This window comes from Eptesicus fuscus, chromosome 1 (genome assembly GCF_027574615.1).
Source record: "Eptesicus fuscus isolate TK198812 chromosome 1, DD_ASM_mEF_20220401, whole genome shotgun sequence".
In the NCBI taxonomy this organism is placed as follows: Eukaryota; Metazoa; Chordata; class Mammalia; order Chiroptera; family Vespertilionidae; genus Eptesicus; species Eptesicus fuscus.
In genome coordinates this window covers 132552377-132579481 of record NC_072473.1, presented here as the reverse complement: position 1 = coordinate 132579481, position 27105 = coordinate 132552377, and the positions used below count along the sequence as shown (strand labels likewise).

The following is a 27105-nucleotide window of genomic DNA, read 5'->3' as shown; positions in this document are numbered from 1 at the left end:
TCCATTCATGGGTATATAAGCAAGAGAAATAAAAATGTATGTTCACAAAAAGATTTGTACAAGAATGTTCAGCCAAAACCGGTTTGGCTCAGTGGATGGAGCGTCCGCCTGTGGACTCAAGGGTCCCAGGTTCGATTCCGGTCAAGGGCATGTACCTTGGTTGCGGGCACATCCCCAGTAGGGGGTGTGCAAGAGGCAGCTGATCGATGTTTCTCTCTCATCGATGTTTTTAACTCTCTATCCCTCTCTCTTTCTCTCTGTGAAAAATCAATAAAATATATTTTAAAAAAAGAATGTTCAAAGCAAGTTTATTTATATTAGCCCCAAACTGAAACTAACCCAGGTATCTATCATCAGGGTAAAAAATAAACAAATGGTGGTATAGTCATATAATGGAATACTACTCACCAATACAAAGAATGAAGTACTGATATAACTCAATAATATGGATGAATCTTTAAATCATACTGAATAAGAGAATCTGCAAAAGGATATGTGTTGTCTAATCCCAATTATATGAAATTTTAGAACAGGAAAGATATATCCACAGTGAAAAAATTAGAATAGTGATTGCTTTTTGAATGGGGAATGTGGGCTGAGATTGATTGGGATGGGGTGTGATAAACTTTCTGGGGTGATAGTAATGTTCTATGTCTTAATAGGGATTTGGGTTTGCACAGGTATATGTACTTACCAAAACTCAGCAAATGTACATTTAAGGTTTGTGCATTTTTTCGGACAGTAATTTTACACCAAAAGAAAAAAAACCTGTAAATAAATGGTAAGCATGCTGAAGTATTTAGAGGAAAGTAACTGATGACTATGCTTCTCTTTGAAATGGACCAAAGTTAAGATGAATTAATGGATGGGATGTATCATCTGCTAATTGAAGGGATGTATCAATGGAGAGATGTATGAATGGAGGTATGCCAAATACAGACATACCTCATTTTACAGTGCTTCACTGTATTGCGCTTTGCAAATATTGCTTTTTTTTCCTCCAAAATTGAAGGTTTTGAAAAACTGCATCAAGCAAGTCTATTGGAGCCATTTTTCCAACAGCATCTGCACATTCTGTGTCTCTGTGTCACATTTTGGTAATTCTCACAATATTTCAAATTTTTTCATTATTATATTTGTTATGATGATCTGTGATCAGTGAACTCTGATGTCGCTGTTGTAATCGTTTTTGTGGAACCACAAACCGCACGTATATAAGATGGTGAACTTATTAAATAATGTGTGTTTTCCTATTGCTCCTCTGGCCAGCCATTCCCATTCCCTTCCCTCCCCTCCCCTCCCCTCCCCTCCCCTCCCCTCCTCTTCTCTTCTCTCTCTCTCTCTCTCTCTCTCTCTCTCTCTCCTTCTCCCCCCTCTCTCTCTCTTAGGACCTTCCTGTTCCCTGAGACACAACAATATTGAAATTAGGCCAATTAAGAACTACAGTGACCTCTAAGTGTTCAAGTAAAAGGAAAAGTCGAACATCTCTCACTTTAAATCAAAAGCTAGAAAACAATTAAGCTTAGTGAGCAAGGCATGTCTAAAGCCAAGACAGGTGGAACGCTAGGCCCCCTGCACTGAACAGCCAAGTTGTGAATGCAAAGGAAAAGTTCTTGAAGGAAATTAAAAGTGCTGCTCCAGTGAGCATATGAATAAGAAAGCTTAACAGCCTTATTGCTGAAAGCTTAACAGCCTTATTGCTGATATGAATGAAGCTTTACTGGTTTGGATAGAAAATCAAACCAGCCATAACATTCTCCTAAGCTAAAGCCTAATCCAGAGCAAGGCTCTAACTCTTCAATTCTGTGAAGGCTGAGAGAGGGGAAGAAGCTGCCCAAGAAAAGTGTGATGTTAGCAGAGGTTGGTTCGTGAGGTTTAAGGAAAGAAGCCATTTCCATAATGAAAGTGCAAGGTGAAACAGCAGAACATTTATAATACTTCATAAACTTAGTTGATAAAGCAGTGGCAGGGTTTGAGAGAAATTGTTCATGAAAGAAAGAAGCTAATGATGCAGCAAACATCACTGTTGTCTTATTTCAATAAACTGCCACAGCCACCCCAACCTTCAGCAATCACCAGCCTGATCCATAAGCAGCCATCAACATCAAGGTAAGACCCTCCAACTGCAAAAAAGTATTATGACTCTCTGAAGGCTTAGATGATGGTTAGCATCTCTTTAGCTATAAAGTATTTTTAGTTAAGGTATATACGGTACACTGTTTTTTAGACATAATATTATCACACTGCATTATAGTACCAACATAACTTTTATATGCACTGGGAAACCAAAATGTTTGTGTGACTGGCTTTATTGCAACATTGGCTTTATTGCAGTGACCTAGAACCAAACCCATAATATCTTGGGGGTATGCCTAAATGGTAAAATATTAATGATACAATCTAAGTGATGGTCTTGAGTGTTCATTGCTCAATCCTATCAAATTTTCTGAATGTGTTAAATTTTTCATGAAATGCTGGGGGAAAAGGAATGGATAAGACTTTGTTGCTAATTTGATGAAAATTATAAGAACTATTTCATCCCCAAATTTATTTTTAAAGACCTCAAATTTTATAATGTTAAGATAAAATATTCTGGGCCACAGGATAATAATTTTAATAAACAGACTGAAGTTATTTGATTCTAACCAATAATTAGAGGGGAACTTCAAGTTAAACAACTGCTCTATGATTCTAAGACTCTTGACTTTTGCTCAGAACATTCTGCCAGCATTTGCCATTAGCTCTTTCTGGAAACTGAAGCAAGAAATTAAAAAAAATATTCAGTGCTCTTTGCCCAGGCTTTTTGGTTTTATTTGTTTGGGTTTTATTTGTTTTTATCTTTTTATTTTTTAACAATTGCTTCATTCTTAAAAAAATCAAAGAATGAGGCATACTCCATTAACAGCTTGGCATGTAGCCTGCTAGGATATCTTCAAAGGATACACAATCCTTGAAATATTTATATAAATATACATGCACATATAACCTTTAGGTTTTAGGCATAAATAGGATCATATTATACAGACTCCTGAATTTTGCTTTATCTACAAAACAGCATGACATATATATGGTAGCCATTAGTGCTATTCACCAACATCTGGTTTCCCTCTTTCTTCTGAGCATATGGATGGGGCTATGTGACTAGTAGTTGTCAATGAATTAAGAGAACAAATGATATGTATTTCTTCTCAGCTAATAATTTGTTGGGCTCAACTCCCCAAAGTTCTCTTCTTTCTCTGGCAGAGTGATCAGTACCTTCAAGGTAGTGGCTGTGCCATCAGCTTCAGTCCCTGAGTAGATACTATGAAAAATAATCCCTGACAAGAACAATGGATATAGAGAGTAAGCAAGAAATAATCATTTGTTGATTGAATTCCCTGAGATTTGGGGTTTAGTTGTGATTGCAGTATTACCTAGTCAATCTTGACTAATACATTGAACATTTCCTTCGGGTATGCATATTTGGTTTATCTCGTTCTTTCTCAGGGCTAAATAGCACTGTCTTAAAGTAATGCAACAGAATGTGTCTATTCCCCCATTATTTGGTATTTGATTTTTTTCAAAATCTTTGCTATTACAATGTTTGTTGCAATAACTATTGTGTGTGCACAAACTCAAACATCTATTACAATGCATTTTTTCAATCTTTTTCTGAATAAAATGTTTCTAAAAGTGAAATTAACAGGTAGATGGGTTAAATATTAGACATGATGCTGCCATTTGTCCTCCAAAATGTTGAACCAAGTTAAATTCCTATCAATAGGAAGTGAGCATACCTGTTATCCCACGTGCTCACCTGCAGGCATTTATGTTATTCTTTTTAAATGTTGCCAATGTAATAGTCCAAGAAGATTATATTTCATTGTTATTCAGCTTGTACCATTATTATAGGTTTAAAAGTTATTTGTATTTCTTCTGAGACTTGTCTATTCCTGTCCTTAACACATTTTTGTAGGTTGATTTTATAGGAGTTTTTCATAAATCTTCAATGTTAAACCCTAGGTTCTTATAGTGTCTATAAATATTTTCTCTCAGTCTATCCCTTATCTTGAAGTTTTTTATGGTATCTTTTTCTATAGAGAAATTCAAAATTTTCCTGTAGTCAATACAGTCAACTTATTCTTTATGGTTTTTTGAAACTGTGCCCTACCATAACATAAATGTATATTCAGTGTTTTCTAATTAATTGTAACTAAAACCTTTATTAAAAATCCATTCTTTCTCCACTAATGAAAAGTTATATATATAGTCATTAAATAAAATGGGTCTTTTATGGACTTCATACTCTAGTCCAATGATATTTTGGTTTATTTCTCTAATAGTGCATTTTGATACTTTCAAATATCTATAAACTATATAAATTCTAGTACCTAAACTTCAATATTCTTCTTTTTCAACATTTCTCAATTCCTTATTTTTCTTGAGGAACCAAAAGGGGACATATGTAATACTTTCAACAATAAAGATTTAAAAATATAATAACCAGCAAAAAACAAAAACTCAATGAGCCAATTTCTCTTCCCCTAAACCCACAAAACCAAATCAAATCTAACAGCAATAACAAAAACTCACACTGTAATTCTGATTGTAACTGCTTCAAATCTACAGTAATTTGGGCAGATTAAAATTTTTGCAATAGTGTCTTCCCATTGAGAGATATATATAATAAAATTTGAAATTGTATTCATTTTAGTCTTACACATTTCTTGTCCAATTTATTCCCAGGTATTACATTATTTTTTATTGCTACAATGAATAGTATTCCCCATTACATAACATTTCCTAACTAGTCACTATTGTTTTTTAGGTTGTTTTCTTGCATTTAGCTACCTTCCTGAATACTTTTAATAGTTCTAATCATTTTTAAATGAAGTCTTTTGGATTTTTAGATGCACAATCATATTCTGGTTCTAATTTAAAAAGCAGTCTTCAGTTCTATTTTGGGCTCTTTAATCAGTGATTCCTAAATGCCTATTTCCACTATACCTACAGGTAAGAAAATAATGGGATTTTACGGCTGGAAGGAACCTTATAATGATCTAATCCAAGGGTTACCTAGTCAAGTACCTACTAGCATATGCAGGTAAAAAACTGGGAGAAGGTATAAGACAATGAGGAATTGTAGAGACTGGGGAAAAAAATGCAGAGAACAGGCTCTGTCTGAGTTGGGCAGCTGCCACTCACCCCCAACCGGTTGCTGCCACAGGGAAATGTAGGCTCAGATTCTACTTTTCAAGAGGTGCCAGATATATAGATTTTTATATTTGAACTCCTAATTTTAAAAACATTAAACAAAAGCCAAACAAAATACAATTGTCAGCTTTCAATTCAGGAACTTGAATCTAATCCAAAACTTTCATTTAGGCAATTTATACTCAGAAAGGTGTATCAGAGATTGCCAAAGGAACAGATTGTAGGAGAGGGCTTTGTATTTTAACTGCTTGGTGGATCAGACCAGTATCTGCAAAGTGCTAAACTAGGCAAATATTTTATTTTATTTGGTTATAAACAAGGACTTTAGTCCCTAATATCAATATTTTATTTTCCCTGTTTGTCTCATCTTGGCTTAGATTTGCTATAGTGGCAAACAAAAAGGGTACCTTTTAAATCATCCTTCTACGGTATATTCAGGGAAATTCTCACATTATGTTCCCCATTACCCCAACCTGGAAGTCAGAGCTCAATTTCCCAGCCTTCCTTGCAGTTAAAAACATGCAGGTGACTCAGGCTCCACCAATGAGAGACGTTTACATGAGACTTTAACTTGGAATAGATTAACAGACAAAACCAGCTAGGTGTGGGCCACGTTTGGTATCAGAATGGTCCAGCTTTCTGGAATGGCAAAGGACTCAAGGTTGCCAAAAGCAGTGGTAGTAATGGCTGCAGTAAAATTGAGCCCTTGGCAACAGTGCAAATGTAGCAATGAGTCGTGGGTGGTGCAATGCTAACAGAGGCCATTTTCTCATCAGACAAGTTCTGCAGCCCAGTCTGGGCACTGTTCCTAGAATTTAGCCTCAAGCTTATTTCTCCAGCCCTTCCAAAGATACTATGAACTATCCAGGATCCTTTTAATAAATTTATTTTCTGCTCAACTAGCCAGAGAGGATCCTGCTTTTTAAAACTAAGCTCTCACCAATACAAACACCATCAGGCAGAGATAGAATCAAATCTAAGATCTCGGTCTTTTTTATTCCCAGGCCAGCATTCTTTTTATGATATCATACTATTTATATGTAATGCTTTTAGGAAGGTTCAAAATGCTGGGTTGTGTGTTTTTTTTAATGTATGCTGAAGCTCCCATCTCAAAGATATCCTATGAACTCTGTCAAAATGTCTATTTGCTTCTTGATGAGAGTAGATGTTTGAGTGCTTTTGGAATTTTTTTGTCTTGGTCTCTGCTTTTATTCATATAGATTAATAGACTAGTGGCTTCCTTAAAAGATTTTAGATAGCTTACAATAAAAACACCAATAATAATGTACACAGAGTTGTTCAAATAAAGATAGAGCAAAACCACATAAAAGAAGAGATAATTGTCCTAGATAAATCAGGATGAGATCATTACAATGTTCTAAGCAGCAAATTTACAATATTCTTCCTTGAAGCAAAGGACAGTAATAGGGTAGATTATAGTAATGTTTCCCAACATTGGTCCACCAACAATGATGTTTATTTTCCACCTTCATGGCCTCCAAGTTTTTAAGGAGTTTCTTCCAACCTCACTTATTAAAGAATGTTTTCAATGACCTCATCATGGGTAAATACATAACTAATTGAAATACCAAAAACAGAACATATGTTCCTACTACTATTTTAAGTGACACCAAATTGCAACTATTGATAAAAGGGTTTAATTTCTAGTGTCCACTATGCATTATAGTGTGCTAAAATAAGAACTTTTCATACAGTATCAAATTTATTCATCATAACAGCTATATGTCATAGGTATTATTATCCTCATTTTACAGGTGAAAACACTGTTGAGCAAGTTACTCAAAGCCAACAAGCTGACAAATAACAGAGCTGAGATTCGGATTCAGGTCTGCAAGTCCAAAATCAGATGAATTTATGTTATGCTACCTCGCTCAGCATAAATTTTAGTTTTACAAGAGAAAATTTTCTCAAGGCTCTAAATCTTAGGAATTTATTACATAAATATTCAAAGGAAAACTCCTGACCCTGCCATTGATAACGGGGGTCTGAGGAAGAACTGTGTGATAACTCACTATACTGAGTGGCCAGATTATTATGATCTCTGAACGCATAATAATCTGGCCACTCAGTGTGTGTGTGTGTGTGTGTGTGTATTAGAGGCCCAGTGCATGAATTCATGCATAGGTGGGGTCCAGCCAGTCTGGCCAGGGGGAAAGGACATGGGTGGTTGGCCGGCCTGCCTGCTGTTCGAACTCCTGGCCGAGGGGACAATTTGCATATTAGCCTTTTATTATATAGGATATACACTGAGTGGCCAGATTATTATGCATTCAGAGATCATAATAATATGGCCACTCAGTGTACTCACTGAGGCCTGAGACACAATACTGAAGGTATCTGGGGAAAAACACAAGAAAAGGGTGAACTGGGCATGGACCCTGCCCTCTGAGAGCTCTACCCAGGTAGGGAGAAGAGGTGAGCACCAGCAAACCAAAGTACACACAAGTTACATGGGGTGTCTGTCATCTCTGATAAACAGATCAAGGCTCAGGGAGGTGGCCAGAGGGAGGGACTGGCCACATCATCCCTGGCATGGGGCCCTACCTGCTGCTGCTACTGTCTGTGGTTCAAAATCCAGGGCCCACAATGGGAAGCCTTGCCCTGCCCATGTTCCCAATTGTCCAGCCCTGACAAGCCTAGTCCCTGCCTGGCTCCCTGCTGAAATCTGCCCATTATGTATCCAAGGTTCTGAGAAAGACTCTGCATTTTTTAATAACAACCAGCAGCTCTAATACACATCAATCTCAAAGACCATAAAAATGGTCCCAGATAAATAGGTACAGCCTAGAGGCAGAACTAGTGACCTCCACAAAGTAGAAGAAAAACATTCCCTCCCCAAACTGCCTTATTTTCCCTAGTCCCTGCATTCCCTCAAGTCAATTTTGAGGCAAATATTTCAGGAAAGCCCATTCATTAATCCAATAATCCATTATCAACCCTGGCACCTTAGGCAGAGGAACTTTATTAGCTCCTACTCTCAAGGTTTTCCCTAAGACGACGTGAAAATCTCTGAGAAGAAGAAAAATGCCCAGGGCTTGAACCTCTGCCCAGAGCAGCAGATCCCATTCTGAGTCCTCAGGTGTATATTGAGGGTGCCAGATATGTCATCAGGGGAGAGTCACAGCCACAGAGATGGAGCCCAGAGGCCTGTACCACAATGCTGCCTCTGTCTGCCTATGCTACTATTTTCATGCAAGGATTTGTAAAGGGAACATTTTTACAAATGTATTTATGAACTTACACATTAAGAGTTTCAGAATGTCAATGCCTACAAGGGGTCTTAGACAAAAGAATGAGGCGCAGGTAGGTAGTGAGTTGCCCACGTCACTTGGCTTGTGAAGCTGAGGCCAAGCTCTCCCTGACTCCCCTACAGTCAGAGACAGATTGCCCTTCCCCAGTGTAAAGTAATTAATTATTTACTTGTTTGCTTCAAACTGTATACTGAATGCTCCTTGAGAAATAGGACCATTCATTAAATTATTCAACAAACATCTATTGTGTTTGGCAGGAGCCAATTGTGGAGGCAGAGAAGTAAACAAATAACTCAGCAGGGGCTACCAATGGATAGTAGATGAAAAGCACTTAGCATGATGCTTGGCCCAATGTAAGTATTCAATAAATGGTGACGTCTACAAAAGCATTCTTCTAGTGAGATGGAAATAAGGGGAGAGGTAAAGGCAAAGGTCCGGTTATCACCAAACTCACATGAAACACTGAAAGGGTTAGGTTTGCCCTAAAGACAACAAAGCACTGATGGAGGGTTTAGAGCAGAGGAACAACATGAGCAGATTTTAGGAAGGTCACTCTAGCAAAACTTTGGAATATGAGAATTAAGAAAAGAAAATCAGTTACAAAGCTCTCAAGAAAGTCTAAGTGAACAGTGATGAAAAGCTGAACTGAAACAGTGAAGCTGGGATGGAGAGTAGTTTAAGAAGTTCAATTTACAGAGGGTGGAAGACATCAATCCACATAGGAGAGAGGGGAGAGACAAAGCAAACCCTGCCCAGGTCCTGGGGAGAAGTATGGTGGCCTCTACCACGATAGAGTCCCCAGATGCAACTTTATGGGAGAAAAAAATGAGGTTAATTCACGAAAAGTTATGTTTGGATACCTAAGAGACATCCAAGTGAGAGATGTCCTGGAGGTATTTGTATTTCCAGGTGTCTAAGTTAGGAGAGAGGTCCAAGCCTGAGGAATTAATATAGAGGACTAGGCCTTCAGCTGACAAGCAGAGCAATTAGGGCTGGATAAAATATAGCCATTTAACAAATATTTATTAACACCCTACTATCAGCCAGGCACTATGAAAAGTGATAAGGCTAAAGCAGAAAACATATAACATTATGGTGAGAAGATATTACATTATGGTGAGAAGAGCCAGAATAATTATACATAGAGGCCCAATGCACGAAATTCATGCAAGAGTAGGCCTTCCTTTCCCCAGCTGCAGGTACTGGCTTCTGTCTGGCACTCGGGACCCGGGCTTCCCTCACAGGCCCGGCTTCATCTGGAAGGTCGTCTGGAAGGATGTTTGGTCTAATTAGCATATAACACTAGAAGCCTGAAGAACATGAACTAGGGACCCACAGTTGTAGGCCAACCAATAAGGCACAGTGCCCAACACTGAGCATGTCATATGGAGATGTCTTGAAATAATTCCACCACCTCCAAACTAAAACCCCTAAGAATAATTCTAGAACTTTGTTATTTCATTCAGGAACTATGATATGTACTGAACCCAGTGCTAAGTGCTGGGAATAGGGCAGTGAACAGGGCCATCAAGGTCCCTGTGCCTCAGAAAGTTCATATTATAATCAGACTAGAGGCCTAATGCGCAAAATTTGTGCATGGGTGCAGTCCCTAGGCCTGGCCAGAGATTGAAACGCAAGCATCTGGCGTGGAAGGGCAGGTCCCAGCTGATCTCTGGGCCCTGAGCAGCACCCAGGCCCCCGTGTGCCCCCCTCCGCCTGAGTCACAGTGCCCGAGTCCCCACGCGGAGATGCGGTGAGTGCTGCCAGACACCGCAGGCTGGGGCACAGCATGGGCCTCTGGGCAGCCCAATAGCACCTCACAGAAGCCCGGCAGGCAGTGTGCTCTCTCCCAGCCAGCACTGCAGACCGGCTCCTGTGCAAAGCCACGGGGAACCGGACCGGCCCCTGCAGTCCCTGTGGCTGGGGCCTGGCTCACTCAAAAGACAACGCGCAGGTACAGGGCAGGCTCCTTGTGGGCACCCAGCACCTGAGCACAGGGGCTTCCCCAGTGCGTGAGCCCTGGCATCCCAGGGGAGGGAAGCAGGAGGAGTGAGAACAAGCTCAGCAGACACTCTGCATTCTCACCGCACCTCTGTCCCCATCACCCCCCACACCCAGCTAGCCAGCGAGAGGTCGCAACGCACATCGTAGCGAGTGATTGAACTCCCGTTCTCCTGGTTGAACTCCCGAGGGGACACTTTGAATATTAGCCTTTTATATAGATATAGATAAGATGAACACAAGCACACATACACCAAGTACGGATATCCAAGTAAAGTAACTGCAAGTTGCCATAAGAAAATTATAAACCAAGGTCTAAGAATAAGTGAGTGACCTACTTTAGGTAGAATAGTCAGAAAGTAAGTCCATCTGAGGAAGTGACATTTAAGCTGAGTCCTAGAGTTTGTCATGAGAAGGATGGTGGGGTGGACATTGCAAGCAAAGGGAAATAATGTGTGCATAGGCTTAGAACCAGGAAAGACCTTGATGTGTTTGAGAAACTGAGTGACAGCCAGGAAGGCCAGAGGACAGTGCTGGAGAAAAAGAAGTGATGACACCAGAAATGTAAACAAGAGAGTCACATCACTCAAAACCCTGCCAGCTGCAGTGAAATGTTTGGATCTTATTATAGGGACAATGGCAAGCTACTGAAGGGTTTTTCAAGCCAGGCACAACCTGATCTAATTTTTATCTTAAGGAATTTCTGGCCAGGAGAGGGCCTAGAGATCATGAGCTGGTTCTTTCTGAGCATGCATACCTTGAGGCTGTCCTCCAACCACAGTGTGGTGATCCTTTATTCCACCCTCAATTAGGGTCAGGACTCCATCTGTGGAGCAACTTTTCCTCCTTGCATCTCCTGCCTGGCCTAAGTGCTTTCCCCAAAGTCCCATAAACTCACTAAAGTATTTCCAATAGACTTCGCTAGAGGGTTGGGAGAATGGATGTTTTCGTAAAAGGATACAAAATAATAAAAGAAAACCACTCCCTCATTTCTGATGGAAACTTTTCTCCTCCACTGCTTGCCATTAGTCCATGGCCTGAGCAATTATCTTTGTTCTTTATTTTGTCTCCATTTATTTTGCAAAAGGCCATGAACATGTGTACTACTATGAGCAGTAACAAAGAACTATAAATTCTTATTGATCCCAGAAGGTTGGGAATTCTAAACAATAAAAATATGTCCTCTGACTGCTTCTCTCAAAAGAACATTTTAGAAAAACAAAAGAGCTTTGTTAAAAGAACAAATGAGCTTTTGGGACACTTGGGGCCTCATGGTGGGCTCAGGTCACCAGCTTTTGATGCAAGAGGTGACTTCAGGCACAAAGTTGGAAAGACCTCCCGGCCACCCTTTCCTGGGCTCACGTCCTCATTTCTCAGTTCACATCTTGACTGCATCAAGCCCAGTTTCCTATACAGCTTTCAGCCACAATTGTTTTCAGGAGCCAGAATTCTCAGCCTAAAGAGAAAGTCCCCTTTGTCCTCCACCCATGATTTAATTTACATTCTCCTGAACGCTCCATTCACTTTGTTCTCAAGCTAAGGGAAGTCTCACAATTATACTAGGCCCTGAATTTGAATTTCCCTGTGTTTCCACTGTTTGGAAATTTGCCTAGGTCATCTACTGAACAGTCCCTTCAGCATTCAGCTCTACCTTAGAGAAATCTTTACTGTTCATGATGTCTTAAAATATTTCTATAATTACTGTCATATATCCTCCCTCAATTTCTAGATTCTTTATTTCTTTCAAAATACACAGATGTGTGTGAACATTCATACACACAGTGATATACACAGTATAATTTTTTCTCTGATAATCAGTAAAGTGTCCACTCTCTTTTCCAATTGGATGTCATTCCTAGGGATATGTCCTTCCTTTGTTGCCCAGATTTTGGAGGGGTGCATTTAGCTCCATTTATTTTGCCTTTCTCCCTGAGATGCACCCTTCCTGGCATTCCTCTGATCCTTCAACATCATGATTCACAAGACAATGTTACCAAATGACTTTCTATATTTTGTCTCTCTGTTCTCATCTATAAACTTCTTTATATGTAAATGCATTAGAATTTACTAGAAATGAGCAAAACTTGACCACAAAGTAATATAAATGCAAAGAATTGTCAATTTCTAATAAAAAAAGCATGCAGTGTTAATTAGGGAACACCAGGGAAGAAATTGTTCTTTCTGTTCTTTGAACAATCTTGAAGGAAAAACAGATTATTGCTAGCAGAGTATGGCTTACCTGAACGTATTATAATCCACCATCTTTGTGAGATTGCAATCAACAGCCCTAAATACCTGCTTGATCTCTCTGGCTTTTGATTTTTCATCTTTCAGCATTTGTAGGGCACATTCAAGGTTGCTATGAGGAAACTGGAAAGGAGAAAAGAAAGGATAGATATTTAAATATGCCTGAGACATAGGCAGCCCAATCTTTTTGATGGCAAGAAAAAAGACTTCACACTGTGAACCTGAAGTTAGCTTGGCATGTCTTTCCATAGAGATCAACACAGAGAAGACATGACTATATTTTTACCTCTTCAGTTAAGGCTTTAGGACTAAGAGTGAGCTGAAGGTATGGCAGGCCACAGGAATCAGAAAACAACAGCTACTTCTATCTTAGCCTCCTCCCTTTAGCCCTTAGACATTAGCCTAGTATGTTGGGAGACCCTAATGGAGAGAATAGGGATTCAAAATTGGATAAGAGGACCCCCATTTTCTCCAGATCTTCAGAGTGGGTCCCTGAAACTGCTGGCCAGCACACAATGCACTTAGCAGAACAAGGCTGGATGTTAGAGGTCCACACACACTGAAATCCCCTTTCATTCGCTCTCCAGGCATCCCCCAGTTTCTGCCTCCTACTCTGTGACTCAGTTTTGACTCTGTAAGAATATGCCTTAGTCAATGCAGTAAAGCATAAGGTTGTAAATAATTACAGCTAAGAGCTAAAAAACTAGAAGACTAAATATGAAAGTAATGTGGATGATAATTTAGTATAAAGTCCTCTCTCTCCCACCTGAGGGTTTGGCACCTGTTGCAGCCCCCCATTCCCTCCTTGCTTTACATTTCCTTTCATCTATTTCCATGAGATGATCCATGTGCTCTTTTGAAAAGACTCCTCAGACTGATATTAAAGAGTATATTAATCTTTCTCTGCTTAGAATATCCTTGTTAAGGGCAGTTTTAAAATGAAGTTTTCACTTGGGATGCTCATACCAGATGTCCAACCCTGATTTTATCTTTTTGAAAGGAGAAAAGCCCTTTATATCTTCATATATATATATATATATATATATATATATATATATTCATTATTTCTTATATATGCATTTTTATCAACTTTAATTAAAAGCAAATTTTAAAAACATATATGGATATATATATATATATATATATATATATATATATATATAGTTGACCCTTGAACAACACGGGTTTGAATAGCATGGGTCCACTTCTACCTGGATTTTTAAAGATAAATGCTGCAAATGTATTTTCTCTTCCTTATGATTTCCTTACTAGCATTTTCTTTTCTCTAGATTACTTATTATAAGAACATACTATATAATACATATAACATACAAAATATGTTTATGGACTGTTTGTGTTATCGATTGGTAAAGCTTCCAGTCAATATTAGGCTATTAGTTGTTAAGTTTTGGGTAAATCAAAAGTTACATGCATATTTTTAACTATGTGGGGGAGGATCAGCGCCCCTAACCCCTGTGTGGTTCAAGGGTCAACTGTATTTTATAAGAAGGTGTAGGCTTGCCCAGTGTTTGAATATCAAACTCTAATTTACAATAGATACCATAAATTATACATTGACTGAGCTTGCTATGGGCCAGATAGTGTTAAGCACTTCACACACATTACCGCATCTAATCTTCATAGGAAGTCTATAAGAGAGACACTGGCCCTAGCTGATTTGGCTCAATGGATAGAGCATTGGCCCATAGACTGAAGGGTCCCCGGTTCTATTCCAGTCAAGGACACATACTTCAGTTGCAGGCTTGATCCCTGACCCTGGTCGGGGCCCATGCAAGAGGCAACCAATCTATGTGTCTCTTTCACCCTAATGTTTCTCTCTCTATCCCTCTCCCCTTCCTTCCACTCTCTCTAAAAATCAATGAGAAAATATTCTCTGGTGAGGATTAATAAGGAGAGAGAGAGAGAGAGAGAGAGAGAGAGAGAGAGAGAGGCATTTTGCTACTCCCATTTCAAAGATGAGGAAAGTGAAGTTCATGAAAGTTACATGTCTAAAGCCCTTCAACTATGAAGTGTAGAGTCAGGTTTCCAAGACAAGCCTACTGGCCTCCAAAACTCTAACTGCCCTATTACGGAGCCTCTCACATGAATTCAGTGCTTTTAAAAAGATACTGGTTCGCAGTTTAACAATAACCCAAATTCTTAATACTGCAAATGGAAAGATAGTGTGAGAGCCCTAGAGCATGCTACCTGGGCTTACCATCAGAGAGACTGTATAGAGAAGAGCATTGTTAGGTCATAGCCCTCAGCTGCTATACCTTCAAGATTGGTGGAGTGCTCCTACCAAGGCCACACTCTTCCCAGGCTGTTCCCACCAACGACTGAGCAGGGTGGGGGCACCAGAGCTGGGCCATCCTGCCTGACATGGGACTTTTCTGATGGTCAGTCTTTATTCTTGGCTCCCCACTGACCTGGCCAAAGAGTTCTCAGAGCTTTGCTATGTTTGAGGCTCTTCCTGACCCATCCTCCTTCCTTCCTTCTCCTTTCTCGGGGTTCAGACCTCTGAAGGCTCTCCCTGTCTACTCATTTCCTCTACCTTTATCCTTTATACAAATTTCTTCCAATACATCTCTTACACATATAATTCTGTCTTGGCATCTGCTTCTCAGAGGACCCAAACTAATATGGATGATACACTGAGAAACTGAGCAACTTGCCCCTGAGCATTTTATATACAAGTGAAACAAAATTGGCAGACTTTTCATATAAATTGTTTCTAGATAGATTTTTCAATATTAGGAAATGATTCTTAAATATAAGTGTTTGCTTTGCATACCAAACTAGTCCACACTTAAAATCAAGATTTTGTCAACATGTTATTTTTACTGCAGAGCACTGCCTAATAGTACTTTTAATAACAGTATCCATCTGCCATCTTATCCCAAATGAAAAAACTCTTTGAGCTCACTGTTGCCAATTTGTCCTTGAACTCTAATTTAGGCCTCAGGTGGCTCCTGTTATGGGAAGTTGCAACCCCAGCAACTATTGGATTCCCTAGGGGATTCTGTTTGTTCAGGTCTTAGCCTTCCCTCTAGGCCTGTGCCAATTAACTGGGACAACACAGTGTGTGGCACCAGATTTTCTTCCTTTCCTATAGTTGCCGGATTTCTTTGTGAAAACATTGTTGGCGTCAGCAGAAAACTCAGGAAACTTGATTCAACCCTGGGCCTGCCTCCTGCCTGTGCCTGGCATCTGTGATGCTGGGCAGCAAAGGACCCAGCATGTAAACAGAGTAGACCGGGACCTGGCCTCTGTGACAGGACCTGTGGCCAAGTCACGCTGATCCATTATTCATGCCCACATGTGTGAATGCACAATATAAACCGGGTGGCAAGATGGAGAAGAAAAGGCCTAGAGAAAGAAAAACACAGATTGCAGAGTGCTGACAGACAAGTCAGGAATTATACAAAGTAAATTCACCCTATCTGAATTCTCCTCCATGAATTTTAAGGTGTACTCATCAGCATTGAGCAAAATAAACAGGTAGCCATTCACGTTCAGTCTGGCTCCAATATACAGCTCCTCAGGCTGGATATATTCTGAGAGTTCACTTTTAAAAATTTCTTGTCCAGGCCTCTTAACTCGTATTCTTTTCAAGAACAATCCACCAGTATAGCCTACAGAAAAAGAGAAAAGTTAGAGTAGGCTTTATTCTTAAAAGAACCACACAACTTGCCTTTAGAGTTTCTTCGTGCTCAAACACAGACCATACAACTTAGCTGTGAACTCATAGTGCCTATTATTCTCAGACTGAAAGGAAGAATGGGAAAGGAGGTGAAGAAATGAGGCTCTCTAGGTAAGTGTATAAAGAAACAAGTGGCATGTTATTCCGGCCCTTTCTCTCCTCTCTTTACTCCTTCCCAATCCAAACATTTCAATAAACACTTACCAGTAGCCAGTTCCTACTATATGCCAGCAGCATACTGAGAATTGAGACATCAGAAAGATAATCATTTTTAGTGCATGTTTGAATAATACCAGGTAGAAATTTCCTTTCTTGAGCTTATTTCCATTCATTTGACCCAGATGATGTCTTATACCTATTCTGACATACAGATTAACTTTTTTTCTTGAGCAAAATATCTTTGCTTCTTTTATCAATGTCTCATGCTTCTTGCTTTGCAGAATTCTCCCTATTTCATCTGCTCCCTTATGGCATTATTTGATTTTTGACTTCTTGAATAGCAGTGAACAGAGTTAGTTGAATATGAAACTCCAGTATCTTCTGATAGTGAACTGAAATCTTTAGACCTATGAATAAAATCTGAAACCAGAAGAGCTTTTGGGGTCAGCTTTACCACATTCCTCCTACCATATTCAGAAACCATAGGTGGTGGAAAGACGAGGCTTTAGAGCCAAACAGAGCTGGAGTCCATCCTGGCTTTTTCAATTGTTTGATGATCTCTGAACCTCTCTGAATTCTCATTCATAAAATGGGAATAACATTTCTGAGGGCATGAAAATGCACCTCATCAGCATTTCCCCTAATAAATCTCTTGCATATTTAATCCCACCTTGGGGTTTGCCTCTTAGGGGACAAAACTTAACCTCATAAAGTTCTTGTGAGGATAATAGTGGGTATTCAATCATGGCTGCTATTATTACTAGTAAGCTTACAGTTGACAATCAGCACCCTTTCTGTTTTACATATGCTGCAATTTGCTTGACCATATCTTCCCCAATCTAGAAGTATAAAGTTTGTTTTTTGACCTTTAAGAGCATGATTTATATTCACCCATATTTGATTTCATATTTTAAGATTTTATCCATTATTCAAATCATTGTAAAGCCTGACTTAATTATACAAATTATTCGTTATTCATTGGTGTGCTGAGTGGCTCAAACCAGCTCATAAGGGCTGACTTTTCAACTACCAGAGATTTTGCAAGCCAGTTGTTAAACTGGTGATTTCTTGAAATTGGAATTGGCCATGGTTGGGGTATTTATACCAGGGAATTGGGGAAATGATACAAATTAGATCCTCTAACACTTTTTCAGAGTGCCTATTAACTAGCGCACCACTGATTATTCTACCCAAACATGTGTCTTCAGCAGATAAAAATTTTAAACATGTTAGGAAAAAGAACAGAGCCATGCAGCTCCATAGTTTGGTCAGTCAAAATCAATGGCTCTCCTCATTAATGGCCACAGTATAAGCACAATGTGTAGAGCCATTCCATGGGCCTGAGTGCTAGAACCTTGCCAACAGCTCACCAAACAGAAAAACCAAAAGAAGATGGACTATGAAGATTATACTGTATTTGTCTTATAATTAAGCAAAAAAAAATTTGTAAGCGGTGCTATCAAGAATACAGATTTCCTTTTTTTCTTGCTGGCTGTCAGTGAAATTGGTGGCAGCCAGTCCATGATTTTAAAGCCCTTGGATTCCACAGAGGTGTCTCCGAAGCCACAGAAGTGTGGGTAGTGTCCAAAAGGAGGCATCCCAAGTCCCCCAGTCCCAAGCCAACGAAAACTGTTCCTCTTTTACCATTTTATATGACCGGTTTACCATCTAGAGATCTTTGTAAAATACACGTTATTGGTTCAAAAAGGTGAAAACTAGAATCTTAGATCATCTAGTATATAAAATCAGATCATATTCCCTAATTTTCAAAGTGAAGAGACAGTTAGTTGTTCTGAGAAAATTGCTATGAGAGGTGTCTCTTACCTGAATTCCTTTCTATGGGTTCAAACACTGAAAGTGTGTTATTACCAAGAAAATATGAAATAACAAACAGCCTATCCACATCTTCACATTGGTGCTTAATCATTTTTGCAAAGAACCGGAGCGTATTGCTCTCGTTGCCATAGCTAAATGGAAGAGAAATGAGGGTTATGGCATTACACAAGTAATCTTGCATACATTATGTATATAAAATAAAACCTGCTGCCCTAGCTGGTTTGGCTCAGTGGATAGAGTGTCGAACCATGGACTGAAGGGTCCCGGGTTCAATTCTGGTGAAGGGCACGTACCTCGGTTGCAGACTTTATCCCTGGCCCTGATTAGGGCACGTGTGGGAGGCAACCAATCAATGCATTTCTCTCATATTGATGTTTCTCTCTGTCTCTCCCCCTCCCTTCCATTCTCTCTAAAAATCAATGGAAAAGTATCCTCAGGTGATGATTAACAACAAATAATAAAATAAAACCTGCAAAAGGTGTACTGTAAATTTTTTCATTGAGTTATAAATGACATATAACATTATATTCATTTTAGGTGTACAACATAATAATTTGATATTAGTATATACTTCACAATGATCACCACAGTAAATCTAGTTAATATCTATGACCATGCATGGTTATTTTTGTCTTATGAGAACTTTTAAGATCTACTCCCTTAGCAACTTTCTAAGATATAATACAATATTATTAACTACTAGAGGCCCAGTGCAAGAAATTCGTGATAGGTGTGGCCCCTAGGCCTGGACAGCGATCAAAGCGCAAGTATCTGGCGTGGAAGGGCAGGTCCCAGCTGACCTCTGGGCCCTGGGCAGCACCTGGGCCCCCAGACCTCCACGTGCCCCCCTCCACCTGAGTCACAGCGCCTGAGTCCCCACACGGAGATGCGATGAGCACAGCTGGACACGGCAGGATGGGGCACAGCGTGGGCCTCTGGGCCGCCCAGCGGTGCCGCATGGAAGCGGGTGGCCCAGCTCACCCAGAAGAGGCCACATGGGTGCTGGGCAGGCTCCTTGCGCGTGCCCGGCACTGAGTGTGAGGGCTTTCCCAGCATGCAAGCCCTGGCATCCCGGGGGAGGATAGCAGAGTGAGTGAGAGCAAGCTCACAGACACCCTACATTCTCACCACACCTCCATCGCCGTCACCCCTGCCCTCAGGTAGCCGGCGAGAGGTCACAGCCCCCCACCCAGGCACCGCGGGAGGTTGGTCACCACCACCTACCCCCAGTTCCCCATCCCAGCCTGGGGCCCACGCCAGATCGGGCAATAAGCGCCTGCTGGCTGTTCACCATCTGCGGAGTGATCGGTGGGGGCCTCCCCCTCCCCCCGCCTGGCTCCCTCATGCCTGGAAGCCGGGTGGTGGCCCTGCCCCCTGCCTCCACCGCTGGTCACAGTCTACAGGGCAATTGGCGGGGCAATCGGGCCTCTGCTTGCACCCGCCTTGGCCTGGCACTGCCCACTCACCTGCTCCACCATCCCACCATGATCCCACTCTCATCGGGGCCCATTGGGGCCAGCAGTGCTTCCACTGCCACCTGCTGCCAGCACCTTGTCACCAACACCCGCCACGGTCCATGCCGCCCCCTGGTGGTCAGCGCGTGTCGTAGTGAGTGGTTGAACTCCTGGTCAAACTCCAGGTCAAAGGGACAATTTGCATATTCGGCTTTTATTATATAGGATAGTCAGCATGCTATACATTACATCCCCATGACTTATTTATTTTGTAACTGGGAGTGTGTACCTTTTGACCCCTTCACCCTATGGTTTTAAGATAGTAGGATAAATTCTCTGAAGTTGAAAAAGTTCAACCATCTTCTTACTAAGGTTCTAAATTTATATGCAGAGGAATTTCTCCATTTATTAAAATATGACTTACTCTTTAGATGTCCAGGGTAACACATTGGGAAAATGTACCCAAAACAAATGCCATATACACATTACTCAAACAAGCTGCATTAAACAGTTGTTCCCCTCTCACAAAGCTAGTCAGAAATTACAACAATCATGTCAGCAAGAAGAACAGCACCTAGCCCTCATTGCTTGAGCATAAGTATGGCAGCAGGTGTGCTCCATGGCATCCTGGAGCCACATCCTCATTTCACTTCCCACTTTCTCATGCCCCTTTCTTTTCTTTCTTCTAGCCCCACACCCTCTCCTCCCCGAGTCATTCCCCCATTTCCTCAGCATCTCCCCAAATCCCTTTCAGGGAAAAATTACCTTTTCCCTTTCGAATGCTATATTAAATATCATTTCACTTATCACCCATATTGTAATTAGCCATTACAAATCTGTTTTCTGGCTGCATCTCATGAACCATTGTCTACTATAACAATTTTACATTGTAACTGTCGTCTAGTATAACAATTTTACATCATTTGTATAAAGTTGCTATACGATCCATATAGATTGGAATTTGCACTTAAAATTCTATGCATGAATAGAATAATCTAGTAGACTGGTGATGGAATCAAAGTCTAGAATCAAAGTTCCCGAAGCTAATTGCCTTGTCATTGAAGAAATTAACGTATGATCTGTCAGCAGAAGCATGTCTATGGATATCAGCTAGTGAAATGTGGAATATGTAACAAATCCTAAGCCCTTGGGGAGGTCTTTGATAATCAAAATCATTACCCCAAGGAAGCATAGAGTAAAATAAACCATGTACTTCGTCACTTCCCTGTCACAACTCTAGGGAGGTTTCAAGTTTTCCTATGTTGAAACTCATTCTTTCCTTGTGGTCACATGATTTACAAAAAAGAAAGAAAACAAAAAAAAATTCTAATTCGCAGAGCAGAAAGTGCGTTTCTCTGGCCCTTTCTCGGGCTGTCCTAGGAAGCAGGAGTGCAAAAGCATGGCACCAAGATTTCCAGTTTGAGGCCTCATGTGAGATGGAAAGCAGCAGTTTGGAAGGCTAGCCCCAGGGCAGCCCCAGATCTCCATTGCTGTTTTCTTGGTCCCTAGTTTCCCAGGCTTCAGATAGACCTCATCTAGTACATAATTGGATTTATAAGTAACAAACAGATTTGGTAACCCTCTCTTATGCTATATGGTTATGAATAGCACAAGTTTGGGATAATAACCATCCTGATGGGAAGTCCATCTGTCTCTTCTACCCATCATTAAGAATTGGAAGGTTGAATGTTTATTCTATTTAATCACTTAGGCATCATTCCTTCTCTTACTGGACAAATATTGATTGAGTCTCTAGTATGTAGTCCCCACTGTTTGAACTCTGAGGGAAGCAGTAAAGCCAGTCTCTGTTTTCAAGGAACTCTTGTTCTAAGGGGAGATCACAATTACATTATCAAGCAATTGCCGAACACTGCAATAAGTACAGGTTCTGTGGCAAAAACAAAAACAAAAACAAAAAACACAAATCAGGTGAACTCCAGAAGTCACACTTCTTCTGGATTCAAAACCTACTTCAACTAAAAATTAGCTGTGTGAGCTTGGGCAAGTTATATAGCCTCTCTGAGCCTCCATTTCCTCCTGTAAAGAATGGGTACCTTATGAGGCTGTTTTGAGGATTAAATAAGATCAAGTATTATAAAGTTAGCACATCATAACTACAAATTGCTTTTTATTAGTAGTGATATTATTATTATTATTATTATTATTATTATTATTGCTGTGATCAGCAAAGCATGGTGAATAAACTGAGAACAAAGTAATTCAGCCTGGTGTAGCAAGAAACACATTATTCTGGCTATTCCAAATCAGACTAGACAATCAGAGGACACCACAGTGAATCTTTACCCAGACAATGAAGGTCTTCATCCCATCAAAAATGTCATATCCTTTCATTCAAAACTATTTCCTCCAATGACTCAAACCAAATCACCATTAACCTCATACAACAATTAGTACCCACTAGATTTTTACTAGCAATACATATAATCAATATGTGTTATGTACAATTGTATGTCTCAATTCAGTTTATTTATTTGCATTAAGAAACTGGTCTTTGTATGCTTTTGAGATCATCTTCCTTAGGTTCTCACAGTTTTAAACCTTGGATTATTCGAACTCATGTATAAGTCTCCAGCTGAATGTGCCAGTTACTATGGAAACAAGGTCATTGTGTAGGAGGAGCTTGAGGGCAGTGTATTCCTGGCACAGATGGGTAGTGGACAGAAAGAAACAAAATTAGAGACATTTGTGCTTGTACCACCATCCTCTAGCCACAACAACATGACAAGAACATGGAATACTGTCTAGAGTCAATGCTCTGCGGGCAAGTTGCCACGGTGTAGACAGAAGGAGAGACTAAGGCAACTACCCACAAAGAACTATTTTCCCCTGGATTCCAAAGAAACACCCTGGATCATGTTTCATCTTGTTTACTTATAAGAAAATGTCCCTCTCCTTTTATAATAGGGACATTCTTTCTTCCTGCCTCCTTTGGGTAGCTGCCCTTAAAAAACAGCAGTTAGTAAAAAGTATCCATCAAAAACCCTGCCCTGCAACCCCACTGTAAACACTGCTATCTATAAGGTAGGATGATAGTGTCCCTCTCAAAATCAGTATTTCTCAAACCCTGGTACCCATCAGAACCCCTGGAGGGCTGGTTAAACACAATACCAGTCCCACCCCCAGGGTTTCTGCCTCAGTAGGTTTTGGGTGTGGCACAAGAATTAACATTTCTAACAAGTATGGGTGCCATATTTTGAGTAGCATAGATTCTAATACTGAAAACAAAACTCCAAAGTCCTCAAAAATAAAATATCATTTCTTGAAAGACAAAGGACATCACAGGCAGCCTTTTATACATTCTTCATAGCTCTTAATATATTTTCACCATTTTTACAGTTATAGTAAAAATACTGTTCTACTTCAAAATGTTCTACAACAGCATCTCATTCCATAAATGTTATCAAATTCAAGGTGCTGTCTCTTTCCTTTCCTTCTCCTGGTCTAACTACATGTTCCCTTCATCATTTTTCCTCCACAGGTTCTCTTGACCCTTTATTTCTCTTAAACAGGACTTCAATATTTAGCCCACATTCTTTTCAAATATCTGCAACATTTTCCTACCACTTTTCTCCCAACTTCTTTCTCCAGGGCCTTCTCTCCCTGAGAAATCAAAAGGTAGCTAAGGGAGGTACCTACCTTCTATATGTATGACTCAGCGGCAGATTTTTCCTTATATATATTAGGAAAAATTTTAAAAATCCATCTTTTGAAAGTATATTCAGCCATGTGAACAATCTATGGTTACTGAACTCAGCTAAACCTCTCAAATTAAAGCCACATTAATTGTAACAAAAAAAGACTCACAGATACAGAAGCATTTTGATGGTTGCCAGATGGGAGGGAGAAGGGGGGATGAAAAGAGGAAGAGATTAAGAAGTACAAATTGCCAGTTGTAAAAATAGTCAGGGGGTATAAAGTACAGGATAGGGAATATAAGTCAAGAATATTGTAATAATTATGTATGGTGTCAGATGGGTACTAGACTTATCGGGTAATCACTTTGTAAATTATATAAATGTGTAATCACTATGCTGTATACCTGAAACTAATATAATATTATACATCAACTCTAATTGAAAAAGAACAACCATATTAATTTCCAAATAACATTCTCAAAAACACATAAATCATGGAAGCCTATATTCCAGGGGTCGGCAAGCTACAGCTTATGAGCCAAGTACAAACTGCCACCGGTTTTTATGTAGCCTGTGAGCTAAGAATGGATTTTACATTTTTAAATGGTTGAAAAACATCAAAAGAATAATATTTTAATAGGCAAAAATTATATGAGATTGAAGTGTCAGTGTCCATAAACAAAGTCTTATGGGAACATAGTCACACATTTGTTTATGGACTCTGTGGCTGCTTTCACCTACAACTGCAGAGTTAAGTGGTTGTGACAGAGGACATATGGCCAGCAAAGCCAAAAATATTTACTATCTGACCCTTTAAGAAAAAGTTTGCTGACCCCTACTATACACCATTTCCTAGGGACCATCATGAGGAAATATATACAGAAAGATATATATCTATCTATATACATATATGTGTCTATCGATGTAGATATATATCTAATAAAGAGGGAATATGCTAATTGACTCTCAAACTGTCGCAAAGACAGTGGCACCCACAGCCAATATGGAGGGAATATGCTAATTGACCGTCCCGCCCTCAAAGATGGTGGTGCCCACAGCCACAAGATGGTGGCGCCCAGTCCCCTCAGCCCCCCAGCCACACAGGGCCAGTTCAAGGACAGGCAAGCCTCCGATGGCAGCTGACCTCCCGAGGCTCAGGTAACCAGGGCCAGCTGAGGCTTGCTCTGGCTACAGTGGCAGCAGCAGAGGTGTGATGGGTGCGTTGCCTTCCTCTGATCACCTGGTCGCCTCCTGCCCCTGAGGGCTCCTGGACTGTGAGAGGGGGCAGGCCGGGCTGAGGGATCCCCCATCCAGTGCATGAATTTTCATGTACCGGGCCTCTAGTATATATATATATAATAAAGGCAGGTTAGCCATCCCTCTCACTATATGATTTTAGGTGCTTTCAGGTGATACTTATTAAAATAACCACTCATAATCACTCAATGGCAAGGATTTGGAAAACAGGGAATCCTTGGGCGCTGTTGGTAGGAATGTAAACTGGTACAGCCACTATGGAAAACACTATACAGGATCCTCAGAAAGTTAAATATAGGACTATCATATGATCCAGCAATTCAACTTCTGCATATATATTTGAAGGAAATGAAATCATTGTCCCAAAGAATTATCTGCAACCCATGTTCACTACAGCATTGTTTATAATAGTCAAGACATGGGAACAACCTAAGTGTCCACTGACAAATAGATAGATAAAGAAAATTCAATATATGTCACATATATACAATGGAATGTTATTCAGCCATTCGAAAAGAAGGAAATCCTGCCATTTGATACAACATGGATGGAACTTGAGGGCATTATGCAAAGTGAAATAAGTCAGACATACTTATTATCTCACTTATATGTGGAATCTAATAAAAACCAAACTTACAGAAATAAATATCAGATCTGTGGTTGCCAGAGGCAGGGAGTGGGGAATGAATGAATTAGATGAAGATGAACAAAAGGTACAAACTTCCAGTTACATGATAAATAATTTCTGGGGATGTAATTAATATACAACATGGTGACCATAGTTAACTATAGTATCTGTATATTTAAAAGTTGTGAGAGTAAATCGCAAAAGTTTTCATCACAAAGGAAAAATTATAACTGTGTAAAGTGTTGAATGTTAACTAATTTCATTATGGTAATCATTTTTCAGTACATACACATAGCAAATCATTATATTATACAACGTTATATGTCAAATTATATCTCAGTAAAACTGGGAAAAATATAATAACCACTCAAGAACCTGTTAATACTTGCATGTTAATTGACTTCATTAAAAAGCTATAACTTGTCCCTGGACTTTAAATTAGATGAGCTGAGAAACATCTGTATCATCTTGGAGACTATTAGTGTATATATTTTGAACACAATTGGGAAAAGATCAAACCAAAATCATGGTTCTGTCAAGCACCTATCTTTTTCAATGCATTTCTTGAAGGCCTCCAGATCAGGACGAACTACGGGCACAAGGCCTATGCAAGAGCGGAGAGAATCCTCTTCAGAACCAAAACCAGTATAAGGTGGATATATCTTCTTTCTTTTTGGAGGCGATGGAGGCTTGCATGGAATTGAGGGAAAGTTTTCTAGAACAAAGCAAAGGCAAATAAAACATCAATATTATTTTTGCTCTGATTATGGCTGTTTTGAAAAGCTTGTTATGTTTTCAAGATGAACATGGAAATCTTTGTAGACTATTTTAAACTCTTTCAAACAAAACACAGCAAAATCCTGTGAGGGTAGGTTTCAATCATGTTTACAAAAACCACAGAACTCACTCAATAATCGTCATTGGTTCAAAGGGGGAAAAAAAGAAACTATGTCAAATAAGTAAACATTTATCTTTTGTTATCACATCCCATTTCTGAATATTTTTGTTCATCCTGATTTTTCCAGTGATATGAAAATTCAAACTTCGAAATTTATTCCACCCATTCCATATTTTAAGCTGTAATTTAGCTCTCTCATATCTTTAGTCAACACTCACTAATCAAATTCCTTTCCAAACAGGATTGACTCCTCACTATTCTGCCTTTACCTTTCCCATCCACTGTCCCCTCCTGCTGTACGCACTTTGTAAGCCCTCTCCCGTTTCCCCAACTCAAGTCCAGGCCACAGCCCTTCACTATCTAGTTAAACAAAAAACTTTTTGTTACCAACCACTGCTCCAGGTTGCTCTTGGTTCTGCCCACAAAAGGACTACAATTGTATAAAAAAAGTGTCATTTGTAATGGAAAGAAATTCATATAAGCAATGATTTCCTTTTCCAATGTCAAAGTTCTAATAGATGGAAGAATCCAGATTTAGTGCACACCTCTGTAATTGAAAATGTGCATTAATTTGTCATCCAGGGCAAACTAACTCTTTAAATTAAAGGACTTTTTTTATACTGATTAAAAGGTTAAGGGTTTGAGGCTACTTCTAATTCTAATTTGAAAAGTTCACATTTCCTTAGACTTCCTCACAGCCTTTGTGTGAACTCCTCTCAAGCATACTCCCCCATATTAATCTGAGAAATCTAACCAAAGGAGAACACATATGGAATAGCAAAGTAATTAAGAATGCATTCT

At 39.8% G+C, this 27105-nt stretch overlaps 1 protein-coding gene across 1 annotated transcript in view; it reads right to left on the bottom strand.

The window, feature by feature from the left end:
• Positions 1–27105, bottom strand: part of EFHC2 (EF-hand domain containing 2) — a 150792-nt gene that overhangs the window by 57485 nt on the left and 66202 nt on the right. The window contains exons 8-11 of the mRNA XM_008153057.3: positions 25950–26121; positions 18400–18542; positions 16152–16348; positions 12706–12836 (exon numbers count right to left, since the gene is read on the bottom strand). Of these exons, the coding sequence (XP_008151279.1) occupies positions 12706–12836; positions 16152–16348; positions 18400–18542; positions 25950–26121 (643 nt within the window). The remainder of the gene's footprint in view (positions 1–12705; positions 12837–16151; positions 16349–18399; positions 18543–25949; positions 26122–27105) is intronic.